The sequence below is a fragment of the Notechis scutatus genome, chromosome 15, assembly GCF_049901735.1.
Source record: "Notechis scutatus isolate UNSWTSFEM ecotype Mainland chromosome 15, rNotScu1.2, whole genome shotgun sequence".
NCBI classification, from domain to species: Eukaryota; Metazoa; Chordata; class Lepidosauria; order Squamata; family Elapidae; genus Notechis; species Notechis scutatus.
In genome coordinates this window covers 9,261,972-9,285,816 of record NC_142023.1, presented here as the reverse complement: position 1 = coordinate 9,285,816, position 23,845 = coordinate 9,261,972, and the positions used below count along the sequence as shown (strand labels likewise).

Sequence of the window (23,845 nt, the reverse complement as noted above, 5' to 3'; positions counted from 1 at the left end):
TCTTACCGGTCAACGACTTCTTCGGCTTCAACCACAATAATACACGCGAAAACAACTGATACAAACAAGCTTCAAACTCGATGGCAGGAAACACAACTAGAGCAACAGAGTGGTCAACGCCTGGAACGCCCTACCTGACTCCATTGTTACATCCTCAAACCCTCATAGCTTCAACCTTAAACTGTCTACCGTGGACCTCACCCCATTCCTAAGAGGGGCGTGCATACGTGCCCTGTCTTGCTGTTCCCATTTAGTTGTATTTAGTTCCTTCGTTCATGTTTATGTTCATACTTATACCTGCTATCTTGTCCATGTTTGACAAAAAAACAAATAAAAATAAATATCTTGATAAGATAATCTATCAAGGACTCCTATTATCCAGATAGGCACTAGGTGGCATCAGAGAGAGACAGAAACCTCTGTCACCATCTAGTGACCATCATGAGGTTTTGCAGCCAGTTTGGGTAAACTTGGGTGTGTGGAGTTAAATTCCCAAATAAACTTCATTAAGTTCAATAAGTCCCACTCTCAGCTACTGTAGTTATTTTTATTTCTATCTCACCTTTATTATTATTATTATTATTATTATTATTTTTTACAAATAACTCAAAGCAGGGAACCTATCCAACACGCTTGCCTCAGCCTCTTTCTCCACAACAACCACCCTGTGCGGTGGGCCGAGAGAGCGGGACAGGTCCAAAGTCACCCAGCTGGCTTTCAAAGCTAAAGCGGGACTTGAATTCGTGCTCTCCTGTGTTTGCAGGGAGGGGGGGGTCTGTGCAGGTGTGGACGCATGTCAAATCCGTTAATTTAACCGGTTCACGCATTACAATTTGCAAATCTATTGGAAAGTCAGTGCAATTCACCAGGCCATGCCCCCCAATCATTCTAGTGAACATTTATACATACACACTGATGAAAAAAAATGGATATATTGGTGAGCAATCGCCAAGCATTGACTCCAACGCTGATGCAACTAAAGGAATTGCGTGCAAAAGCAGAAAAAAGATAGAAGGAACAGGCAGGGGTGAGAAAAACCCAACCGACTTTATTGGTCATTTGTCAACGTATAAAAATGGTCATCAGAATAAAGCGACTGTGTGGTTACAGAGGAATTCCTGGTTAAATTCATATATTATACTATGTACACATCTGAATGCCATTTCTAAATACAAAATATACAGGGCTAAAGAGCCAAAATAGATAAAAAAAAAAGAGGAGGGTTAGCAAAACTAGAATAGGAAAGGAAGAGCGGGGTGGGAACCAGTTTACTATTTTTTTTCAGGGAATCCTATGTGCTGTGCATCTATCCACAGTTTCAAACTTCAAGTAACATGGAAAGACAATCTCCCGCTCTCAAAAGGAAGAGGAAATAGCCAAAGGAGAAGTAGGGGGGCATCATTATTGCTTTTAATTATTTATTTTTTTAGACATTTTGATTGATTGGTTGTTGTGAAGAGATGCACCACAAAGGTTTTAGAAGTGGCCAATTTTTTTAAAGGCTGGTTTGATCCTGTATCTTTGTATGTGTGTGTGTGTGTGTGTGTGTGTATGTATGTATGTATATATGGGGAAGGAAGCCCTCCCTTCTTGCTGGAACCAACTCTGATGGCCAATGCATGAGTTTGGACAGATGGTTTGAAGGGTTCATTCAGGCAGAGCTTGGTAGGAGGACCCTACAATTGTGCTCTGGTGACCCCGTTTCCATAGGTAGCTTGAAGCTATCAAGGATTGGCCTCTAGTGAGCCCATCTGAAATTCTCAACTAGCTTGGGCATCCCTTTCTGGAGTCTCTGAATCAGAGGTGGTCTTCAGCCGGTTCTGACCCGTTCTGGAAACCCGGTAGCAGACATTTTGAGTAGTTATTAGGAGAACTGGCCAATCCCACCTCTGACTGGCCCCGCCAACCTCATCTCTTCTCCGCCCGAGTCCCAGCTGATCAGCTGGGTCTTCTTTGGTTGCCCTGCACAGGAGAACGGAGCTGGGAAGCAGGTTAGTGGGATGCGGAGGGAATGGAGATTTTACAGTATCCTTCCTTGCCACGCCCAGCAATCCACGTCCACCAAACTGGTAGTAAAAAAAAATCTTGAACTCCCCCCCCACTGCTCTGAATTCCAGTTATCTCCAAATTCCCGGCTCCCTGAATATATCATATGAGTTGGTGTTGTCACCAACACCCACCCTCACAAAGAAGGAGTGGTGGTCTCTGTATAAAGGCCACTGTTTCTGAGCTCCATCTCTTTCAATCCCTAGCAAAATATAGCAAGACCAGACGTTCTTCTTGGTTGACACAATGGATGCCATGGAGATGTTCCTTCCTTCTATGGTGCAAGGAGGAAGTTGCTGTGTGACTTCTTCACTGACAGATGCCAGTCCACGATACCTGCAGGCCATACCTACCATTTGGGGGGGTGTTCAGGAAAAAATGGGGTACAAGAAGAGGCTGTTGGGGCTACAGGAGAGAGAAGATTAAGGTCTTCTTCTCCAGTATCAAGTTCCTCAAACTGATTTGCATTTTCTTGATATTAATTTAAGAAAAAAAAGAGAGAGAGAGAGAGAAGTAGAACCACCTAACTATTTGAATAAGGCTTGGCGCTTCAGTAAATATTTTAAGTCAAGTTTGCTATTCGTTTCATATCCAGGTAGTTTGTTTCATTCCAAGTACACCAGGTGGTTTCCCAACCATGTTTACCTTTTTCCAGGTCAGCCAGGATGAAAAGGGTTGATGGTTAAACTGTTCAAAGCATCATTTTCCTTCCCTGAACTGAAAATTGTAATCCTGGAAGAGAATGTTTACAAAAGGTCTCCAGCAAAGACCTCTTCCTCCTTCTTCTTCTTCCTCCTCCTCCTCCTCCTCCTCCAATATCAGTCCAGTTGCCTTTTCAAAAATAACTTTTGATCTGTCTCCAGCCAAGAATTCTCCTGGCATGGGAAAATGGAGATATTTACCAAACTGCTTTGCATCTGATTCCTCACATATTATTTTGTGCAATTAACAATAACCTTAAGCACCATATTTAAAAAAAAAACAAATCAGGTTGTAACAATGATCAAACTTGCTGCACATTCATTTGAAATCACAGGCTGGTTAAAAAGTGGACAGTTTGCATGATGGACCCCACTCCCAAACTGGGCCAAATGTGATTTTCTTTTTTTACAAATTTGGACCCTTTCAGGGGGGATGCAGAAGGAAACATTCAGGGCATGAGGAGTTGTCTTTTTCTTCAGCCAAATCTGTCTTCTCCTAGTCTTTCTCAAGATCCTACCCACAAAACTCCAAATTTTAGGGCTTAAATCCTCATGGGCTAGAAACCCACTTGGCTAATTTTCAAACTTTTTTAAAACCTAGAAACTAAAGCAGCAGATGTTTAAGGGGTTTAAACTAAAGAAGGAAAGAAAGGCTGGATGAAAAATGAAATTGAGATGTTCTAAGGTGGGCTATGACTTCTTTGGCATCTTGACAACTTTCAATACAGCACGATTTGAAAATCAGTCCTTTCGGGCTGCCAAAGATCCATTTCATCTTGATATTAGTCACAGTGTCGTTTAATCCTTCCTACGATAATGCCATTCCCCCAAAGTAAATCCTTCCCATTTGTTGATATCTAGAAGGCCTTCCTATCAACCTTGACATTCATTTTTGTTTTGCTCTTCATCAAGGTAGTTAAATCCAGTGTGGGAAACTTGACGTGTCTCTCCTTTTGGAGAATCGGCAGTCACAAGTATCCATCAGCTCCCCAAGTATGATTGAAAGATAGAAAGAACAGGTACGACAGAAAAGGAGGAGCTGGAGGTCCCACAGGATGCACCAAACATGGTCTTCAGGAAAGGTGGACAGATATCCCAAGAAGCTGATCTTCCAAAAAGGTGGAACATTATCTTTCATTTTGGAGACAGTGAATTCTGCTGAGAGCTAGGAAGGAGGGACAAAGCAAAGACAAAAGATCCTCTCCATATTTCAAGGAAAGAAGACAAAAATATTCCATGAGATGTTAGTTTCTCAGCCCTCTGGAACTCTGAATGGTGGCTGAGAAAAGCAGCAGCTTCCAAGATGCCCCCACGGAGAGGACAATACAGAACATGGATTCCTCTCAACAAGGCGATGGAGTCCCCTCAACTTTGGGCCCTGCTTCTTCTCATGATGGCCACCAGCCACATGATAAAGAGGCCCCATCAGGCCACCCCTTGAAGAGATCTCGAGAATAACACCTTCAACGGTTACTTTGGTGGTGCATCTGACTTCACCTGGTCTTGTCCACAGGAAAGAGGGAGTCAGACAGACACCTGAGCACCTTTGGCCCAATGACAGTGGTCTTTCAACAGTTTCATGTTCTCATATAGGTCCAATACTTCCATCCATTTGTTCGATGAGAAACAGGTGGATTGCTTCAAAGGTGGGGCGATCTTTGATATCTCGGCTCCAGCATTTCATCATCAAGGAAAACACAGGGTTTGAACACAGATGTGGCTGGGACAAGTAGGCCTGTGGAGCGGAAGAGCACAAGGATGTCACCGTGGGATTTGGGAGTCATTTGACGTCCAATTATTTTTCACAGAACATAGAAATATAAGGTTGAAAGATACCTTGGAGGTCTTCTTGTCTAACCACTTGTTTCAGCAGGAGAGCCTATAACATTCTGGACATATAACCATCCAGTCTATTCTTGAAAACTTCCAAGGATGGCACACCCAGAGAGATAAGTCATTCCACCAATTAACTATTCTCACGGCCAACTTTTAATTTCTTTCATGAAAGGCCATTCTTAACCATTTTAATGGACCTCAAAAGCTGGGGAATCTAATGCCAATGATCAAGCTTCCCCCCCAAAAAATCTCTCAACAAATCTTCAACAATCCCATGGGACAAGGGATATACAGTGCATGCATTAACGGACCGGTTAAAAAATAGCCATAGCCCTTGGACCTATATACTATTCCATAGTGTTTTACAGCATTCTGTGCAGTTTACAGACTCATTTTACCAATCTTGGAATCTTGGAAGGCTGAGTCAACCTTGAACGGGTCAGAATTGAACTCCAGGCTGTGGTCAGAGTTTGCCTGCGATACTGCATTCTAATCACTGCACCACCAGGGCTCACACACACAAAAAAGCTTGGAAATTGCTGTGAGGACATAGGGCGCAGGTCTGGTTAGGAGATGAGAGAATGCAACAGTCAGCTCTTTGTCCTTTTCAACAAACCAGGAAGAGGAGCCAACATAATTCATTGATTTGAGGTATCTTACCTGTCGGCCTTGATCTCGGAAGAATTCCCCTGTGTTCTCGATGACCTGTTCATCAGAAAGCCAACTGTACGGCTGCTCTTTGCATAAGGTGTACATCTCCCATAACGTCACGCCAAAGGCCCACACGTCACTGGCGGTGGTGAACTTGCCCTAAAGAAAGAAAAAAAATACAGCTGCAGGTGATTGAAGGTCTCTCCCAGTTCAGGATCATGTCCGTTCCTGTTTGAGGAGCTGCTAAATCCTCTACTAATCTTCACCGCCCTGAATGTTCTCCACTGAGATGGACTATTGTGGCCCACCAGCAGAACTGGCGGAAGATTCAGACAATGAGGAGGTTGGGGAGGAACATGGGCCAGTCCTGGAGTCTGGGGGAGGCTCTGGCGAGGGCCCTGCGTTGGAGGCAGAGATGGGGCCAGGGCCATCCGACAGTTATCAGCTGCCATCGGAGTCGGAGATCAGTGGGGAAGAAGAACTGCTGGAGCCTGTTCCCAGTGTGCGGATGCACAGAGCTGCCAGATGAAGGGAACAGTTAAAGAACAAGGGTCGACTTGGGAGTAAAGGCTCAGGTAGATGGTGAATGGCCCCTCCCATAGGGAATAAAGAGGAACAAAAGGGGAGTGGGGTTTGCAGGAGACAATTAGTTCAGTTCATTAGAGTGAAGATCTGTTCCTGACTTCTTGCCAAGTAATTGCTGCTACAGGGTGGCGTTTGGAAGATATCGGCCTGGCAACTCTCCAAGCCTGATCAAGGTCTGTAGTTGTGAAATCTCATGAAAGTCCGTTTGCCGGGACTTTGCTGGAGAGGAATTCACTTCAACCTCAATAAAAGGGGCCTAGATCAGAACACGGACTTCAGGTATCTAATTCAATGTGATTCTTGCTAGGAATTCTAAGAAGTGGTGTTCATACATGCAGAAAAGACTGTTTGCTCTGGAGATCACATCACAGTGACAAGAAAGGAAATAATGTTTGTTCTTCTGCCTGTTGATTTTGCATCAGTTGGGTATTAATCGGCCCATTTAATGCACGTTCAGATTGATCAGTAATTCTCCCTTTCTTGAAAAATCCTGGAAATTATCACTCAAGGAAGGTGGGTTACTCATCTCTGGAGGACATTTTTGGGCAGGTACATTTCCCAGATTCTGGAGAGCACTCACTAAAACCCTGAAACATTTTTAAGCAGGCAGGACTATTAGTTCCCTCTCCATCTTTGTTTCTGGATCATCTAGGAGGTGAATTAGAACTTCTTAATAGCGACTTCTTTGGATATTAGAATTTTCAAAGTCAAGTATTGCTGCTAATTTTCTAAACAAAGAAAAGAGAGTAGAAGAGATGACGATGATGAAGGAAAAAGGAAGAAGGAGGAGATGGTTGTTGTTGGTGACGATGATGGAAGAGGAAAAGAAAAGAGGAGAAGGAGAAAGGAGGAGAAAGTGATGGAGACAGGATGATGATGTTTGATGGAGAAGAAAAAGCAAGAAAGAGAAGGAAAAGAATGAGAAAGATGAGTAGGGGAAGAAGGATGAGGGGAAGGAGGAGAGGAGCTAGAGACAGGAGGAGGAGGATTGATGGATGATTTGAGAAGAAAAATGAAGAGAATGAGGATGGGAAGAAGAAAGAGAAGGAGATAGAATCAGAATGATGATGATTGATGGAGATGATTGAGAAGAAAACTGAGAAAGAGAAGGATGAGGAGAAGGAGAAGAAGGAGAAGGGGAAGAAGAAGGTAGAGAAGGAGATTGAGATGAGATGACAATGACTGATGAAGAAGGAAAAGAAAGGAGAAGGAGAAGAACACAATTTTAGTTGGTCTACTATTCCATCTTCTTACCAACAGAATACTCTCCCAGGCCATCCAACGGATTGGTAACACAGCCCTGCCCTGTATCCGGTAATAATCACCACTGTACAGATTCCTGCTCATGCCAAAATCGGCAATCTTGATGGTGTAGTTATTTCCAACCAAGCAATTGCGTGTGGCCAAATCCCGGTGGACAAAGTTGAGGGACGCCAAGTATTTCATGCCAGAAGCAATCTGAGTTGCCATGAGCAAGAGGTGGAGATTGCTGAGGAGAGAAGAGTTCAACGCAAAGAATCAAGCAAGGAATATCAAAGCTCTCACTGTCATCAATGCTATAGATTCTTCCAGTAGAAACCAACTCTGAAGTCCTTAATGGACCTTGGAAATTTTGGTGGCAATGAATAAAGGAAGTCTACAAGTCAACTGCAATTTGCTGTGAAGCCCAATCGATTTTTCAGAAGGGTACAATAGAGAGCATGCCTTTTAATGCCTATTCATGCATTTACTTATTTATTTCACCTTTATGGTTTTCAATTCTAGCCAACTCCTTCCTTTCCCCTCCATTACCTGACACAAGGAACGTTGCTGGAACGTGTGAAGGTGCTTCTACTCTGCCTTTGCAGGAGGAACTGGTGAAGGTCCCCGTTTTCCATGTATTCGGTGATCATGCAGAGAGGATCGTCCTTCACGCACACACCCAACAGACGGATGATGTTTGGGTCATTCAACCGGGACATGATCTTGATCTCTTTTAGGAAATCGTTCCTAGGAAGGGTAGAAGAAGAAGGGTAGGTGGCCAAACGTTCTGTGGAGAAAAGCTAATAGACATCATTATTGCTTCCAACTTTATGGGGAAAGAAGCATATTTCCGATCAACGGTCAAAGATTGATGCCACATGTTATGGGACTTCAGCCCTCCTGTTTCATGCAGGTAATTAATTAGTCTAATCAAACTATCACAATTAATGCAATCACAAACAGAGGACTTTCTGGGCTCCAGTGAGGAGGAGCTGTCATTCCTGTTGATTGTTGGTTTCTTTGTCCAACTGCAGAGGAAGTTTATCTTAGGATGAAACCAGAACCTTCCTTCTTAAGACTTAGGACCATCCCTACATGTCCATACCCTAGGATGATAGACAACAATGCTCACAAGACTAAAATGACACCTCCTCAGATCTTTGAGAACTTTTGATAGAGTAAGCAGGTTCACCTTTACTGATGATGTCACTGAAACTCACCTGGCTGTCTTGGTGACATCAGCTCTCAACATCTTCACAGCCACCAAAATTGCCCGGCTGGAACTTTCTGGAGAAGCGCGGCCCAAGAATTCCAGAAGACCAACAGCTTCACAAAGGTGGACCTGTCCATGTGAAGGGCCAACCCATGAAAGCAACAATTAGGCTCAGCTACAAAATATCTGCAGAGTTCAATCTAACCCAATAGTGGGCAGCCAATGAAGTGTCTACATCTCCTTAGGCTACTGATCTCTGACTGGGAAATATGATTTCCCCACTCTGTCCTTCTTGATGTACTCACCTCCCCAAATTGTCCTTCTCCCAACTTCTCCTTGAGCTGCAGCTGGTGCCGGGGAAATTCAGCAATGGAGATGTCCTTCTTGGTCAACGAGTCAACGGTGATGGCTGGCACGGCATATGTATTGTTTCCTGTCACCCCTTGCAAGTTGACTATGTCCGTCTCGGCATAATGGGGAACATTATTCTGGAATCCCTGGTGAGGGGTGCACTTGGTGAGGTCGGGTTCTGCATAATCACCACTGCAGGCTGAAAGACCAAGGGAGACATGGGTTTGGACCAACATCATGCTCAGAATCCCATACGATGTATTTGGGATGTTCATCTTCTACTGTTGGGCAAAGCAAAGAGAGTTTAGAAAAAAGATTCTGAAGGCACTTCTAATCTGATGTTGTTTTCTCAAAAATCTCAAACTTTCTGGATGTTTGAAAAATGAAACTTTCTGAGTCTGCTATAAAATGATATTATTTAGAAGTTTTGACTGCAGATCTGTTCCCTGTTGATCCTTCCTGGCCATTCAGAGTAGCTCAGGCTTTTATCAACAATAGATAAATGTTTGAAGTTGATAAAGCCATTCCCTTGCCTTTAGTAGGGAATAAACTGGCATAGAACATAGAATAATAGGTTGGGAGGGACCCAGGAGAGCATCTAGTCCAACTCTTGCCCAATCAGGAGACCCTATACCATTGTGGACAAATGGCACGAGTCAGCCGGTTGGTTGGTTGGTTTCAGTTTTGTAGCAGGCAGATTTCAGCAAAACCAAAAACCAAAAAACCACAACTTCCTGGGAATGAAAGCTTCTAATCTATCAAGGAAGATGACCGCCAGAGATTTGCAAACTCCATTGTCTAGGAAAAGAGGCTAATAGTTGTTTTATAGGAATTGCAAGATTCTCTTATTACAGCCCATGCCAATAAAAGTAATTCCAGTCTTCCTGAGGGATTGATTTTGTGGTTTGGTCTATCTCAGAGGTCTCTAAACTTGGCAACTTTAAGACTTGTGGACTTCAACTCCCAGAATTCTCCAGCCAGCTATGCTGGGAGTTGAAGTCCACAAGTCTTAAAGTTGCCAAGTTTGGGGACCCCTGATCTATCTGGTGGGACTAATCTTTGAGGAAACAAAAGAAAAAGGAAAAAAAAAGGATATATCTAGATTCACTCCACTGCAAAACCCACCCAGAGAACAACCTCAACTGATCACCCAGGTTGCAAATTGATCAGGTAACCAACTAACCAAAGGGAAACCGTGCGGCTTCGAAAGTGGAAAAAAGAAAGGAGAGAATTGGAAAAGAAAAGCAGCAGTGAATGGAAAAGAAGAAAAAAAAAGGAGGAGCAGGAGAGAAGGAAGTGTGTGGAAGTGGGATCCCATCCATTACCCTCTCTGGACCTATTCATTAGTGGTGACTGTGGCCTCACCCTGTGCAAATTACTCAAGGAAAAGCTTGTAGGAAAAACCATTCTCCATGGTGCAGCTTTCAATTAGAACAAGATCTTGCAGGGAGTGAGTATTTTCCTCATCCCATCCACTCTTAGTTCACTCTTGTGATGGATGCCAAGGGCCCAAGCAAGTAGAACCAGGCTCTGGAACCCACAATCATCACCAAGTCACGGAGATACTCTTCACGTAAACCTCAACTCAAGTGGGATGTGTTGTGTGAAGACAACCACAGGGTAGAAGCTTCCCTACCCGAGTCTTCGGCGCTTTGAGATAACTCTGGCAATTTCTGGAGGAGAGTGAGAGGCTGGTGGTATTCCAGATCCAAAGGGAAGACTCTCTCATAGGTGGGATTGGTCTGGTGGATCTGAGTCTGACTATTGACAATTCTGGAGCTGTAGAAGGAGAGACGCACCGTGGCATCTTCTTCCAGGATTCGCCGGGGAGCCTACGGAAATCATTTGAGAGATCTTGTAAACAACAGAGAACCACACTGGGAACTGTTCTTTCTCCGCAGCTTGAGAAAGTTCTAGGTAGCTCAACGAAGGGTGCATGGTACCGTCTCCAGATGCTTCTGAGCGTACTGTCTCCACAGGATGGCGATGATAACCACCAAAAGGAGAAGAATGATGGCCACAAGACAGCTGATCAGACGAGAAGAGTTGGAGGCCTCTGCTTTCTGCTCAACCCTGGGACTGATGGAAGCTAGGACGGTGTTCCCTGCAAAGAACGTTCACAATTGATCAGTCCAAATCCATCTGGAATACAAGGGTGGAAAATAGCTCTGGAGGTTTCCCCATCCACCACTCCCTCTTCTCAGAGGAGATCATTTGCCTCTCTGGCTTCTTACCCAAAGTCCCCTGGGTAGTATTTGGTCTCTCTGATGAGGGATATAACTCTGTGGTGGGACTCCATGTGGAAGTAATCAGGATTGGATTAGGAGTATCCATGTTGACTAAAGAATTGAAAGAGGGGGAACAGGCATTATCTCAATATAACAGTTCTAGCTTGAGGAGTCCGTGTATTGCGCCGGGGAGCCTACGGAAATCATTTGAGAGATCTTGTAAACAACAGAGAACCACACTGGGAACTGCTCTTTCTCTGCAGCTTGAGAAAGTTCTAGATAGCTCAACGAATATATATATATATTCATTTATATATATCATATATTTCATATATATATATATATATACCAGTCAAATTTTTTTTTAAAAATCACTTTGTGGAGGGAAGACTTGGGAGAACTGGATGCATGGAGGTTCTGAGCTCCAGAGAGGAACATAAAATAAATAATAATAAATAATCCAATTATTAGCAAATTGGGACAACTGACAGTCAACCTGAAGGTGGATAAAACAAATTATGGAAATTTATTTTCCATAATATGCAAAAGTAGGCAGATAACACTTTGGAGGAACTGGGTGCATTGAAAAAAATAATGTGGCGTGTAGACACAGGGACACATTGTCTCACATGCATGGTTTTCAGCAAGAGAAAAATGGAAAATTATGACGCTGAAGTGAGGGGATCTAAAACTAACTCTTGAAGGACGAGAGCAGGGGTGTCAAACTCACTGGGTGCTTCGATCTGGCCTGTGGGCCCACCCTGGAAACAGCAAAGGACCAGCCTGCGGTGCCTCGGCCAGCGAACATGGAGCTCAGGAGGGACACGCACCTCCTCCTCAAGCTCCGTTTTCACAGGCAGAGGGTTGCAGGAGGCCGTCACGGCTGAAAACAGAAGGAACTTCTCACAGAGTGCTGTTCCCTTCCCACCAAAGTGGTACCTATTTATCTATTCGCATTTGCATGCTTTCGAACTGCTAGGCTGGCAGGAGCTGGAGCAAGGAACGGGAACTCAATCCATCGTATGGTGCTTGGGTCTCAAACCTGGGCTGCCAGCCGGCTTTCCAGCGACAACCCCAGCGTCTTAACCGCTGAGGCATTGGGCCACCCTGCAAACCAAGGGTATTGGTTGACCAATTGGGCGCTCACCTGATTGAAAAGAGACCTCGCTGATCATCATCCAGGTATCGGCGAAGTAGAAACGGCAAAGAATGGCTTTGCCAATATGGTGGTTGAAGGGGACGGTCACGAATCGTGCACTGGGATTCTTGTCATCCAGAACGGTGTCCAAGCCCACCGGTTGCAGGTCCCAGTCGGCGATCAACTGTGGTTTGAAGAGGCATTCCACCCTCTCGAAGATCTTCACCCCTTTGGAAAACATGTTGTTGCAGTGAACCTGCAATTGCGCGGCGGCGGGGAAAGAAAAATGGCAGCCGTCAGATAACCAGGTTGGCTTTCCGTTGCAGGAAGCGGTAACGTCCTTCTGTAATATCGACGGGCTAAGCGTTAACCTGGGGAGGTCGTTTACTCAACCTGGCTTTGCAAAATGTTCACCGGGGAGAAGATTCTACCTTCATGGAGGTGAAGTTCCTCTGGTGATCAAACTGGAATTCCATCTCCACGGCGCCGTTCCGGAAGCTGTCGTTCCTCCAGCCGATGTAATCGTAGCCAGGCCACACACGGTATTGGTGGCTCTTGGTGAAATCATCCAGTCCCAGAACACCGTCTGTAAGCTGGCCCAGCCCACCATGGAGGAGCCTGCCACGAGAGGATTTCTCAGTCAGAAGACTATCTAGGTGATAGATATGCTAGGTGGGGACTTTATGGTTTTCTCCATACCCTTCTCATGATAGTCCTACCCTCAAAGGTAGCTATGAGCTCAGAAATGGACCATCATCTTCTTTTAATGACCCCATAATCCCTTCAGTCTGGGCAACTGAATGGAGCTGAGTGTTTACTGGCCGGATGCTCTTCCTGTCACTAATGCGGACTTTTATATTTCATCAGATATATTCTCGTCGTGCCCAGAGAGAGAAATATCTGCCTTTACCTAGGATCAAACTCACAGCCTCCTGGTTGTGAGGTGAGAGCACCACGTCTAGGCCACCACCATGAACTCAGAAATGGATAACCCATACTAATCTACTTGTAAAATGTAGTCCCATTCCCTTTTAGTCCCCATTCAGATCTAGAGGAGGGCAGTCAAGTTATTCTGCCACCAAGAGGAGGGCAGTCAACTTATTCTTCAAAGTACCTGAAGGCAGGACAAGAAGCCATGGATGGGAACCCATCAAGGAGAGATCCAACCAAGAACTAAGGAGAAATGAACTGACAGTGAGAACCCCCAAGCTCAGAGAACACCAAGGGACTCCATAATTCAACCCCGAGCTACCAATATTCTCCTCCATTGTTAAGAACGGGCCTTGAGGTCGTCCTGTAAGGTGGCTTCATGATCTTACTGAAAACTAAGTGGATGGGAAAGGACAATAGTGTCCCTTAAAGCGGCAGTTTCGTGGGTTCACAAAAGCATCTGTCGCAAGAGATTGGTTTGTTTTTCCCTACAAACAAACCAAGATAGCTGTTGGAAATGGACACTGGAGAACTGTCTTGCAACCCTTCATGAGAGTAATAAATTGGTGAGGCAAGGAAGATGTTGCACTTGGCTCCCTCTTACTTTCGTTCCTGGTGACCGTCGTAGATTGAGTCATTTAGGTAAACGATAGGATTGCCAGGGGACACCATGGTTTCTCCCTCGGGCATGCTGTAGGACTCCAGGCCATCTAGGAAAGGAGGCGGTTGAGCATCAGGAGAAAGACACAATCCTAACAGCTACGTGTTTGAACAGAAATCCTCTTTCCTTTCCTCCCATTCTGTCCCCCCAAAATCTCATCTGAGACTTTCAAACTTCAATGGAGCTTGACAGTTTGTCAGTCTAGACCTCCGTTGAGGAAACAATAGGTATAGAGTAGCAGATTTACGGAATCCACTGAAGTCTGCTTAACTTCCATCGAGAAATGGCACCCTACTATTTACTGGCCAATAGTATAATGGAGCGTCAGGTAGCCGTTCTCTCTTCCACCGTCAAGAAAACATCTTTTAGAATGGTGGGAGGCGACTTTTTTCGGCAACTGATCACATTTGGAATCTTGGGAGGGTGTAGTGGGCGTTGTCACAAAATGGTACCATGCAGGAATGACCTAGATGGAAACGAACGATCAACAAGGGCTGGCTAGAAGAAGTCCCGGGTGTCTTCTTGAAAACTGAGATGAAGCTAGTTCAAAATTTCCGAAATTAAAAGAATTATTTGTAACCCAACGGTAGGTAGGCATAAAAGAAGATATCTGTTGGCACTCTAGTCCAAGCTAGGGATTCGCCTGCCATGGAAAGCTTCTAGAATCAACATAGAAAGTCATCCTAAAGGCGCTTTTCCAAAAACAACTGGACTTTTTTTTGCTTGAAGATGTTTTGCTTCTCTTCCAAGCAGCTTCTTCAGTTCTGAATAATGTTTTCAAGGGCGGAAACTCCCCCCCCCTCCCAAAAAAAAAGTCCTGTTGCCTTTTTGGAAAAGCACTTTTGGGACAACCAGGACCTGGGTGATTGAGAATCTCCACCAACGTATAAGTCCTTACCAGACCAGACACAACCATAGAGTTCTACTCTCATGCAGACAGTCATGGGCTGCTCGGTCACTGGAATCACACGGATGTAGCGAGCGATGACAGGTGGGCGGAGGTCTTTCAACACAACCTCGTAGGTGTCTGTGTTGCCTTGGATCACCTGGAAGGGATTTGGCCATCTTAGTGGCACTGGACCTGGAGAATTGTGAGTCTTGAGAAGGAGAAGCCCATATGGGTAGCTTTGAGTCTACCTGGTTGGGGCAGCCTAGCTGGAAACATCTGGGAAGGTTGGAGAAGGCTACTGTGAAGACCTCAAGCATGGATTGAGCCACCTGAGAACTTGATCATGAATGAATTGGGGAGGGAGTTCCTTAAGCACATTTTAAGATGCAAGAGATTCTTTTGGAGTCTACCTTAGAAGTTTGATGACCTTCCTATCACCCTCCCATGATTTTGTCAGTTCCTGATGCCAATTACACAATGAACTAAGCCGTAAAACCCTGGTTTTACAAGTTGCCACGGTTGAATTCTTGCAATATTGGTTTGTCCATTAATCCACTTGAAACGACCACTTCACTATCCCAGAAAATAGGCGTAGAAACACTTAGAACATTCTTGAAAATTAAACAAACTACACTGTAGCTCAGAGCAGTGGCAGGAAAAATTTTTACTCATTCCTTTCCTCAAATGAATTAACTTATTCTTGCTTCTGTTTTCCTATGTCTTATGCAACAGACATTCATAACAACTACTAGGTCTGCACCTTTACAAACTGTAGAGAATAACATAAAAGGAAAGCAGCAAAGGATTTGTGGGCAGGAGTTAAGCAAGCATGGAACATCTGGATGAGTAATAAATTAAGATTTATTCCACACATACCCTCTTTTTTATTTTTTTAAATGAGGTCTAACAGCTTTTAGTAAAACGTATCTTCAGGGCTCAATTTCTCTTCGCAGCTGCTCCGTAGCTCACTTACCTGCCTGTTCTGACGATCTTTCCAAGAGATCCACCGCTCGCCGTTACGACTGTAATTGATCCGATAGGCCCGGGCGAACTCCTTCCCGGTGGCCCGGGCGTGGCGCCCTTGTGTCCCCACCAGGGTGATGAAGTAGAGTTTGTGGAGGTCAATCTGAAGAAACTGCACGTCTTCCGGTTGCAGGAGTCCTGCTGGACACCATGCTCCGTCGCCTTCTTCTCTCAGCAACCTGAACATGCACGGGGCAGAAAGAGATGGAGGTGGAACAGTAGCAGCGGTGGGATGCTGCCGGGTTGGACCGGTTCTAATGAACCGGTAGTTCCAACCATCAGCTGGCCCCCGCCCATCCATTGTTCTGGCCGAGGCTTCCTGAGACCATAATTAATCACATCCTTAGTTCAAACAACTCTTGTTTTATTTCAACACTGGGAATTATGTTCATTCCCAGCCGGTAATGAGTTCCAAACAGTTCCTCAAGATAAGCACCCACCTTTCTCTCTTTTGAATTGCTGCCAACAACTAAAGTGACAAATTAACTGTCAAAAAACAACCGAAGTACAAAGTCCACAAAGAGCTTCAAGGTTTAATCCGAACAGATCCAACAATGTTGCTTCCTGCAAAGATTTCTCTACCTTTGCATTTCTTTTATACCTTTAGGGGAGGGGCAACACCTCCCAGCCTTACTCCCGAGTCACCCCTTTTGTTTCAGCTGCTCTTGCCTTCTGGCAGCTCTGCGCACACGAGCACTGGGAACAGGCTCCCCTTGTTCCTCTGCCTTGCTGCTGTCAAATTTTGGAGGCTCCGGAGTCAGCACCCCATTTCCAGATGGTCCTGGCCCCATCTCTGCATTGGACGCAGGACCCTCGTTTAAGTCCTCCCCAGATTCCCAGACTGGTCCCCGTTCTTCCCCACTGTCCAATTCCGCTGCCATCTGCACAGGCTGCTGGCGAACCACAACATCCATCCCTGCCCTATTCTGTCCTATATTTCCGTCTTTTTTTGGCTCAGCTAATTCGTGCGGCCAACTTTGGAATAAATTCCACTCACCGGGCATACTGTGGTCCAGTTGAATCATACCACTGGCTGGAAGCAGTAATGTCCTCATCTCGGATGGTCCCTTCATACATCCCCAAAGGATACCGGCATATTGCTGAGAAAGGGGAGAGGAGGGAAGGACACAAGGTTTGCAGTGAAAAACAAAAGGTGGAGACCCCCTTCATCAAAGCCCCACGAAAGATACTTCACTCTTAAAGCTCAGTGCTTATTTTTTTCAGCTTGTTTGAGAGGCTGGAGTTTCAGGCACAGAGAATCAGGTCCACAGATTAAATTCCAGTTAAGCTGATAAATAAGTCTAGTCAACTCACGGTCAGGACTAAATCGGCGCTATATAAGAGTTAACTGAATTCAGGAGAGGTCGGATTGAAACCATTTGTGGCAACATTGAGGATTCCAGGCTAATTCCAATCTTGACACCGCCCCTGATTCCATGACTGCAATGGTCATAAGTGTGAAAAACAGTAATAGGTCATTGTGGGGGGAACGGTCACTAAATGAACTGTTGTAAATCAATGACTTACCTATATTAATGTGGGAGTTAGGTTGTTCAAATGTGTTATCCAACCCTAACACTAACAAAACTTTTATTTTTTTTGTAAATAAAAATGTACTGAAGGACTACAGTGTTTTGAAAAGATATTTCCTTACAGGATCAAACTAACAACGTAGTTGGATATTCCGTCAAGACATATGCTCATCCCGTCTTATCGCATGAGGACTGCCTCAGATAACACAAGTTCTCACACATCCTTTTAATGCCATTTCAGGACATTCCAGGATTGGGGCTTTGGCCAAGTACAATATATCAATATGTAATCCTGTCTTGCCAAGAAGCAGGAGGCTATTTGGGGATAATCTGCATTATCTAGAAAAAGCAGAGGAAGATAAATCTAGAAGCTTTCTCTTGGTGTTTGAAACTGACCGGATAAGCTTTGGTAAAACTGACTCTCTTTATCTACTAAGAATTAAGAATTACCTACTAAGAAATAACATCTCTTGAAATTAACCTATTTGGATTCTTTAAGAATTAAAGAATTCTTTAGGAGCTATTTTCTATCTTGGCTTTTAATGGACAACAAAGTATGGCTGTTGTTATTCTTTTTCTGTATTTACATTCCCTAACCAGAAGGAAGGAAAAAAAAATATTTATCTATTCCCATCTGGAGACAAGAAATCAGAGTCAATAAACACACATGACGATTGGCTGGGTATTAATCCCCGAATTCTACTGTCTCTTCTACATTTCCTAAATTTATGGGATGAGTGCCTTAGCCTTGCATCATCCAGTTTGCAGAAATGGCATCTTGAAATAACGGCCCATAAAAGATATGCCCATTTTTGTGGAGACTTAAAAGTGTTACTGAGGGACGTGGTGGCTTAGGGGCTAAGACGCTGAGCTTGTCGATCAGAAAAGGTCGGCAGTTCGGCGGTTCGAATCCCTAGCGCCGCGTCATGGAGCGAGCTCCCGTTCCTTGTCCCAGTTTCTGCCAACCTAGCGGTTCGAAAGCACGTAAAAAAAAAAATGCAAGTAGAAAAATAGGGACCCCTTTGGTGGGAAGAGAACAGCATTTTGTGCGTCTCCGAAGGCATTTAGTCATGCCGGCCACATGACCACGGAGACATCTTCAGACAGCGCTGTAACAGAGGTGAGCGCCAACCCCTAGAGCCAGAAACAACTAGCATGGATGTGTGAACGGAACTATTACCTTTACTAAAAGTGTTACTGGACTGGATGGAAATGGAACGGGAAATATTTAAGGCTGGGGAAGCAAGGGACAATTCCCGTTTAGTTATGTGGTTCATACCTGGATTGACTTCAGATCCTGAACAGGTTGAAAATCCAGCCAAGAGCAGAAGAGCTAAGCAGAACATCCTTAGTGAAGGTAACCTTGGACTGAGTACCCTCCGTTGGTCAGTTTGACGGGTCCTCAGTCACTGCCATTCATGACTCTGAGGGAAGAGAGAAGAGACTTCATTAGAACTAGATGGTCAGGTTCTAGATCAGCCGTCAAGCGCCAGGAGAATCAGGCAGTTCAAATGGGTATAAATATTTATTGTAAGCCTAGGCTCTCTGCATGAATCTCAACTACTAACTGTTAAAGCAAGTGGGCGGTAGATAAGGAATTCACGGTGGGCTGGACTTAGGCCTCTTGAGGGTACAAATGGATTCATAGGCAGTTCAAATGGGTATAAAGATTTATTGTAAGCTTAGGCTCTCTGTATGAATCTGAACTACCAACTGTTCTTCTTCCGTAGAGTCAGTACAGCTCTTGAATCAGAACTGAAAAAGCTTCTTGGAGGAGAAGCGAAACATTTCCAAGGAAAAATCGAAGGAAGCCCAGTTGCCTTTTGAAGAAGCACGAATGACGATCCACCTTAACTACTTTCTTTTACACAGAAACATGTGATCTTTCCGCACACTTCAATAAGCTTTAGATAAACTGCCCAACGGCCTTCTTTGATCACCGAGAAGGAAGAAGGAAAGCCCTAAAGAAAGACACCCACTCTGCCCCTCCTACGAATCATATCCTGGAGGAAATTAACTTTCCGTGTCTTTCCCCTCTAAACACAATGGCATTCCTTTGCTCTTAGGTTGTCCCCTGGGCGTGCAAGGCCTTGCTCCAAACTTCCATCCCAACCGAGTTTGCAAGGTGCAAGCGAGAAGAGAGTCCAATGTCCTCTCTGGCTTTTCTGATAGCCAAGCAGAAAAGCGTTAAAATTTCTCCTTTGCCGCTGGGGGCCCAGGGGCGGTTTTCTGCTGCTAATTGCTAACAGCTGCGAGAACTGTATATTTTACAAACTATATTACAGAAGAACGGGCGATGATAGCAAGAAAGGCAAAACTAGGAAGGTTTGGCCAAGGTCACATACACACACACACACACAAATGTGCTCTGAGCTGGAGAAAACCCGCAACCCTCTTCCTTTGCAAGGGGAGAGAAAGGCCCACCTGTTCTCCTCACCTTCTCCTGTCCCTCTGCTTTCGAGGTTGCCCCCTCTCTCTCTCCCTGGCACAGGTTTCCAGCTCTGATCTGCCTCGCGGGCCACAATGTTCCCTCGCCTGCTTTGCACACGCACCCGTCTTGGTCTTGCTCGCATCTCTGCGCCTTCCTGCCTCCCCCGCCCCCCCCAACCAGCTCAAGTCCTGCTCCGAGGAGTATCTTTGGAAGGAAGCAAGATCCCACCATCTGCCTGCCTTCTGCTTCCCTCTTCAGGCCTCGGTGGGCTAACGAGATCCATCGCCCATCTGGGCTCCTCTCCCCCAAACTTTGAGGAAAGGGTTTGGAGGTTTGGCGTGGGGTCTCCTTCCCCACCCCCTGGATTGGCCTGGCTTCTTTCTCTTCTAAAAGATCAGCTTCTCCCCCAGAGGAACTTTTCCACTGGCTCTGTCTTAGAAGAACAGTCGAGTTGGAAGGGGCCTTGAAGGTCTTCTAGTCCAACCTTCTTAAACCATTCTGGACAAATGGCGGTCCAATCCTCTTCTTAAAATCCTCCAGTGTTGGAGTATCCACAACTCCTGGAGGCCAGTTGTTCCACTGATGAATTGTTCCCACTGTCAAGAAGTTTATCCTTAGTTCTGGGTTGCTTCTCTCCATCCTTAGTTTCCACCCATTGCTTCTTGTCCTGCCCTCAGGGAAAATAGTTTGACTCCCTCTCCTTTGGGGAAGCCCCATAGATAATTGGAAGACTGCTATCGTGTCGCCACAACGCAAGTCCTTCTTTTAATTAAACTGGGCATATCCAGTTCCTGCCACCGTTGTTTAGCTTCCAGTCTCCTCATCACCTTGGTTGCTCTTCTATGGCTGCACTCTCTCTCTCTCTATATATATATATGGGGACATATATGTTCCCCTTCCGTGCCTAAAATCGTGACAGCTTCTCATCCTGTGACCTTGGGTGACCCCTTACTGGGTCAAGGAAGCAAAATGGGTTTTGTGTGTGTGTGTGTGTGTGTGTGATAATGGTGATGACGATCACTAGACAACATTCCAAAAAGCAGAGGCATCCCCTGCCAACAAAAGAGCGTAGAGCCAAGGCTGTGGTTTTCCCAGTGGCAATGCATGGCTGGGAAAGTTGGACCATAAGGAAGGCTGAGCGTCAAAGAATGGAGGCCTTTGAACTCTGGGGCTGGAGAAGAGTCCTTGGACTGCAAGGCCATCCAACTGGTCGGTCCTAGAGGAGATCCACCCTGGCTGCTCTTTAGAAGGCCAGGTCCTGAAGAGGAAACTCAAAGAGTTTGGCCAACACATGAGAAGGAAGGAGCTGGAGAAGAGCCTAATGCTACGAATGATGGAGGGAAGAAGAAGAAGGAGGAGGAGGAGGAGGAGGAGGAGGAGGAGGAGGAGGAGGAGGAGGAGGAGGAGGAGGAGGAGGAGGAGGAGGAGGAGGAGGAGGAGGAGGAGGAGGAGGAGATGGCAGAGAAGGAGGTGGCTGGATGGAGTCCCTGAAGCAGTCGGCGTGAGCTTCAATGGACTCCAGAAGATGGTGGAGGACAGGAAGGCCTGGAGGAATGTTGTCCGTGGGGTCATGATGGGTCGGACTTCATGACTTTGCAACTAACAACAACAAACAATCTATCTATCCATCCATCAATCCATCCATGTATCATTTCTATCCATTCTGCGCCTCTCTCTCTCTCTCTCTCTCTGTCTCTCTCTCTCTCTTTCTTCATCTTTCCATCTTTCTATGAATTGTCAGGCATTTCTGCCTACTGCCGAAGGAAGGGCACTGTTTGGTCTTTCAAACTTAAAACAAAACAAAACGCCAGATACTCTGTTCCTCTTCCAGGACAGAACTGGGCCAAGAGAAAAACAGCCGCTCTTCCTTCCTCTAAGCCAGAAAACAAAAGAGAGGCGGCTGTGCGACCCTTCCGGCTTCCCTGGGCCATGCCCTCTGCCTTCCCCTATGATGCCTCATGGCAAAGATGTCAAAAACATGGTTTCCACCACCACCACCCCTTTTTTAGCTTTGCCTTCCTTTCCCTTTGGAGGGGAGGGAGTGGGTGGGCAGGCCTCAAGTCCCCGGAAGAGGAGTGAGTTGTTGAATTGGACAAAGCCAAGGGGAAAGTCTGCTAGGGAGTTGGAGAGTGAAGAGAAAGAGGAGAGGGGAGGGGAGAGAGAAGAGAAGAGATGGAGGGAGGGAGGGAGGAGGAAGATGAGAAAGAGAAGGAAAATAAGACAGAGAAAGAGGGAGGGAGGGAAGAAAGGAAAGGAAAGAGAAAAAAGGAAAGGAAAGAAAAAAGGAAGGAAGGAAGAATGGCAGAAAAAGAAAGGAAGAAAGGAAAGGAATAGAAAGGAAGGAAAGAAAGAAAGGAAGGAAGGAAGGAAGGAAGGAAGGAAGGAAGGAAGGAAGGAAGGAAGGAAGGAAGGAAAGAAAGAAGAGAAAGGAAAGAAAGAAGAAAGGAAAGGAAAGAAAGAAAGAAAGAAAGAAAGAAAGAAAGAAAGAAAGAAAGAAAGAAAGAAAGAAAGAAAGAAAGAAAGAAAGAAAGAAAGAAAGAAAGAAAGAAAGAAAGAAAAAGAAAGAAAGGAAGGAAGAAAGAAAGAAAGAAAGAAAGGAAAAGAAAGGAAGAAAGAAAGAAAGAAAGGAAAAGAAAGAAAGGAAAAGAAAGAAAGAAAGAAAGAAAGGAAAAGAAAGAAAGAAAGGAAAAGAAAGAAAGAAAGAAAGAAAGAAAGAAAGAAAGAAGAAAGAAAGAAAGAAAGAAAGAAAGAGGAGAGAAACTCACACACCCCGCGCAACAGGCCTTACCTCCCGGGCTGCCTTAGCCGTCCTGCCACCCCCGCCATGGTGGGGGGAGAGAGAGAGAGGGAGGGAGGGAGCCTAGGCGCTTGAGCGCCACGGATCCAGCCGGGCTCCCCTTCCCACCATCCCGTCCTCCGGGCCTGAGCAACTCTGCCAGCAGGGCTGAAAGTTCTTCCTCCCGGCTGCTCTGTCCCTCCGCCTTGGGCCCCGGAGACTCTTTCTTTCTCCTTCTTTTTCTCCTTCTTCTATGTCACTCCGGTTTCTATGGCAACCCTTGACGGAGGCTACTACGGGAAAGAGCAGATGTGCATGAGTGTGTGTGTGTGTGTGTGTGTGCTGGTGTGCAAAGCCAGAGGCTGCCTTCGTGTCTCTCTCTCTCTCTCTCTCTCATCCCCTCCTCCTTCAAGCTGTTTCCACTCTTGTTCAGCCCACTTGGCTGGACGCTGTCCAAACTTTGCAGGCACATCCACAATGCCAAGAAAACAAGGGGGAGCCGAGGAGGAGGCCGGCCCGGCCCAGCCAGACCCGTGGGGGCGGAGGGTGGGGGGCGGAGAGAGAGAGATGCAATCCCACCCCCCCTTGCACCCTTCCCCCCCCCTTCCCAGCCTGCTGACCCTACAGAAATGGGAAGCGGCACCACAGGCGCCACACAGCGAGTGCAGCTCTCTTGCAAGGAAACTGAACTTTCGGCCTCCTGCTAGAAGGCGGAGCGGTTCCTAGAAGTGTGGGGCAGGGATGTGTGGGGCAACCGCCACTCTGGGACAGGGGAGGTGATCCATCAAAAGGTGCATCTTGCAAATCCAACTTTGGGGAGAGCCCAGTCCTTGAAAAGTCCCTTTCTTTTTCTTTCTTTCTTTCTTTCTTTCTTTCTTTCTTTCTTTCTTTCTTTCTTTCTTTCTTTCTTTCTTTCTTTCTTTCTTTCTTCCTTCCTTCCTTCCTTCCTTCCTTCCTTCCTTCCTTCCTTCCTTCCTTCTTTCTTTCTTTCTTTCTTCCTTTCTTTCTTCCTTTCTTTTCTTCCTTTCTTCCTTTCTCTTTCTTTGTCGAGCATGTATTAGATAACATGTATAAGTATAAACATGGTTATGAATACATGAAATGGATGCGAATCAAAAGGATAGAGCGGGACAGTAGACACGTTGGTGCTCTTATGCACACCCCTTAAAAACCCGTTAGGTATGGGGTGAGGTCCATAGTAGACAGTCTAAGGTTAAAGTTTTGGGGGTTTGAGGATGTAACAACGGAGTCAGGGAGTGAGTTCCAGACATTGACCACTCTATTGCTGAAGTCGTATTTCCTGCAATCGAGTTTGGAGCGGTTTACTTTGAGTCTGTATCTATTGTGTGCTCGTGTGTTGTTGTGGTTGAAGCTGAAGTAGTCATTGACTGCTTAGTAGTCAATTTAGTAGCCCGTTTCCATCCCACCAAGGATCAGTAATAGCTACAGTTATCTTGAAAATACTTTTTTTTTTGAAGGTTTTTTTAATTTTTTTTTAAGAATGAATGCTGGTTCTCTCATCCTTTACTATAAGCCATAAACAGAACAACAGAGTTACTCATAAAGGAGAATATCTGTAGCTCGGTGTTGAACTGTGGCGTCCTTGGTGCTT

The 23,845-nt window shown here is 45.4% G+C and overlaps 1 protein-coding gene across 1 annotated transcript; it reads right to left on the bottom strand.

Annotated features, from left to right (window-relative positions):
• Nucleotides 1–3,143: 3,143 nt before the first annotated feature.
• LOC113424818 (discoidin domain-containing receptor 2-like) lies at nt 3,144–22,643 on the bottom strand. Its single transcript, XM_087944186.1, has 17 exons — nt 22,246–22,643; nt 18,306–18,450; nt 16,492–16,594; nt 15,445–15,673; nt 14,481–14,628; nt 13,526–13,631; nt 12,423–12,609; nt 12,001–12,247; nt 10,860–10,964; nt 10,569–10,729; nt 10,262–10,457; nt 8,580–8,824; nt 8,282–8,403; nt 7,611–7,808; nt 7,074–7,308; nt 5,244–5,393; nt 3,144–4,482 (listed from the first exon to the last, which is right to left on the bottom strand). Exons 2-17 carry the CDS (start codon nt 18,370–18,372, stop codon nt 4,333–4,335), a joined length of 2,649 nt encoding a protein of 882 aa, XP_087800312.1. The 5' UTR covers nt 18,373–18,450; nt 22,246–22,643; the 3' UTR covers nt 3,144–4,332.
• Between the last annotated feature and the right edge of the window lie 1,202 nt (nt 22,644–23,845).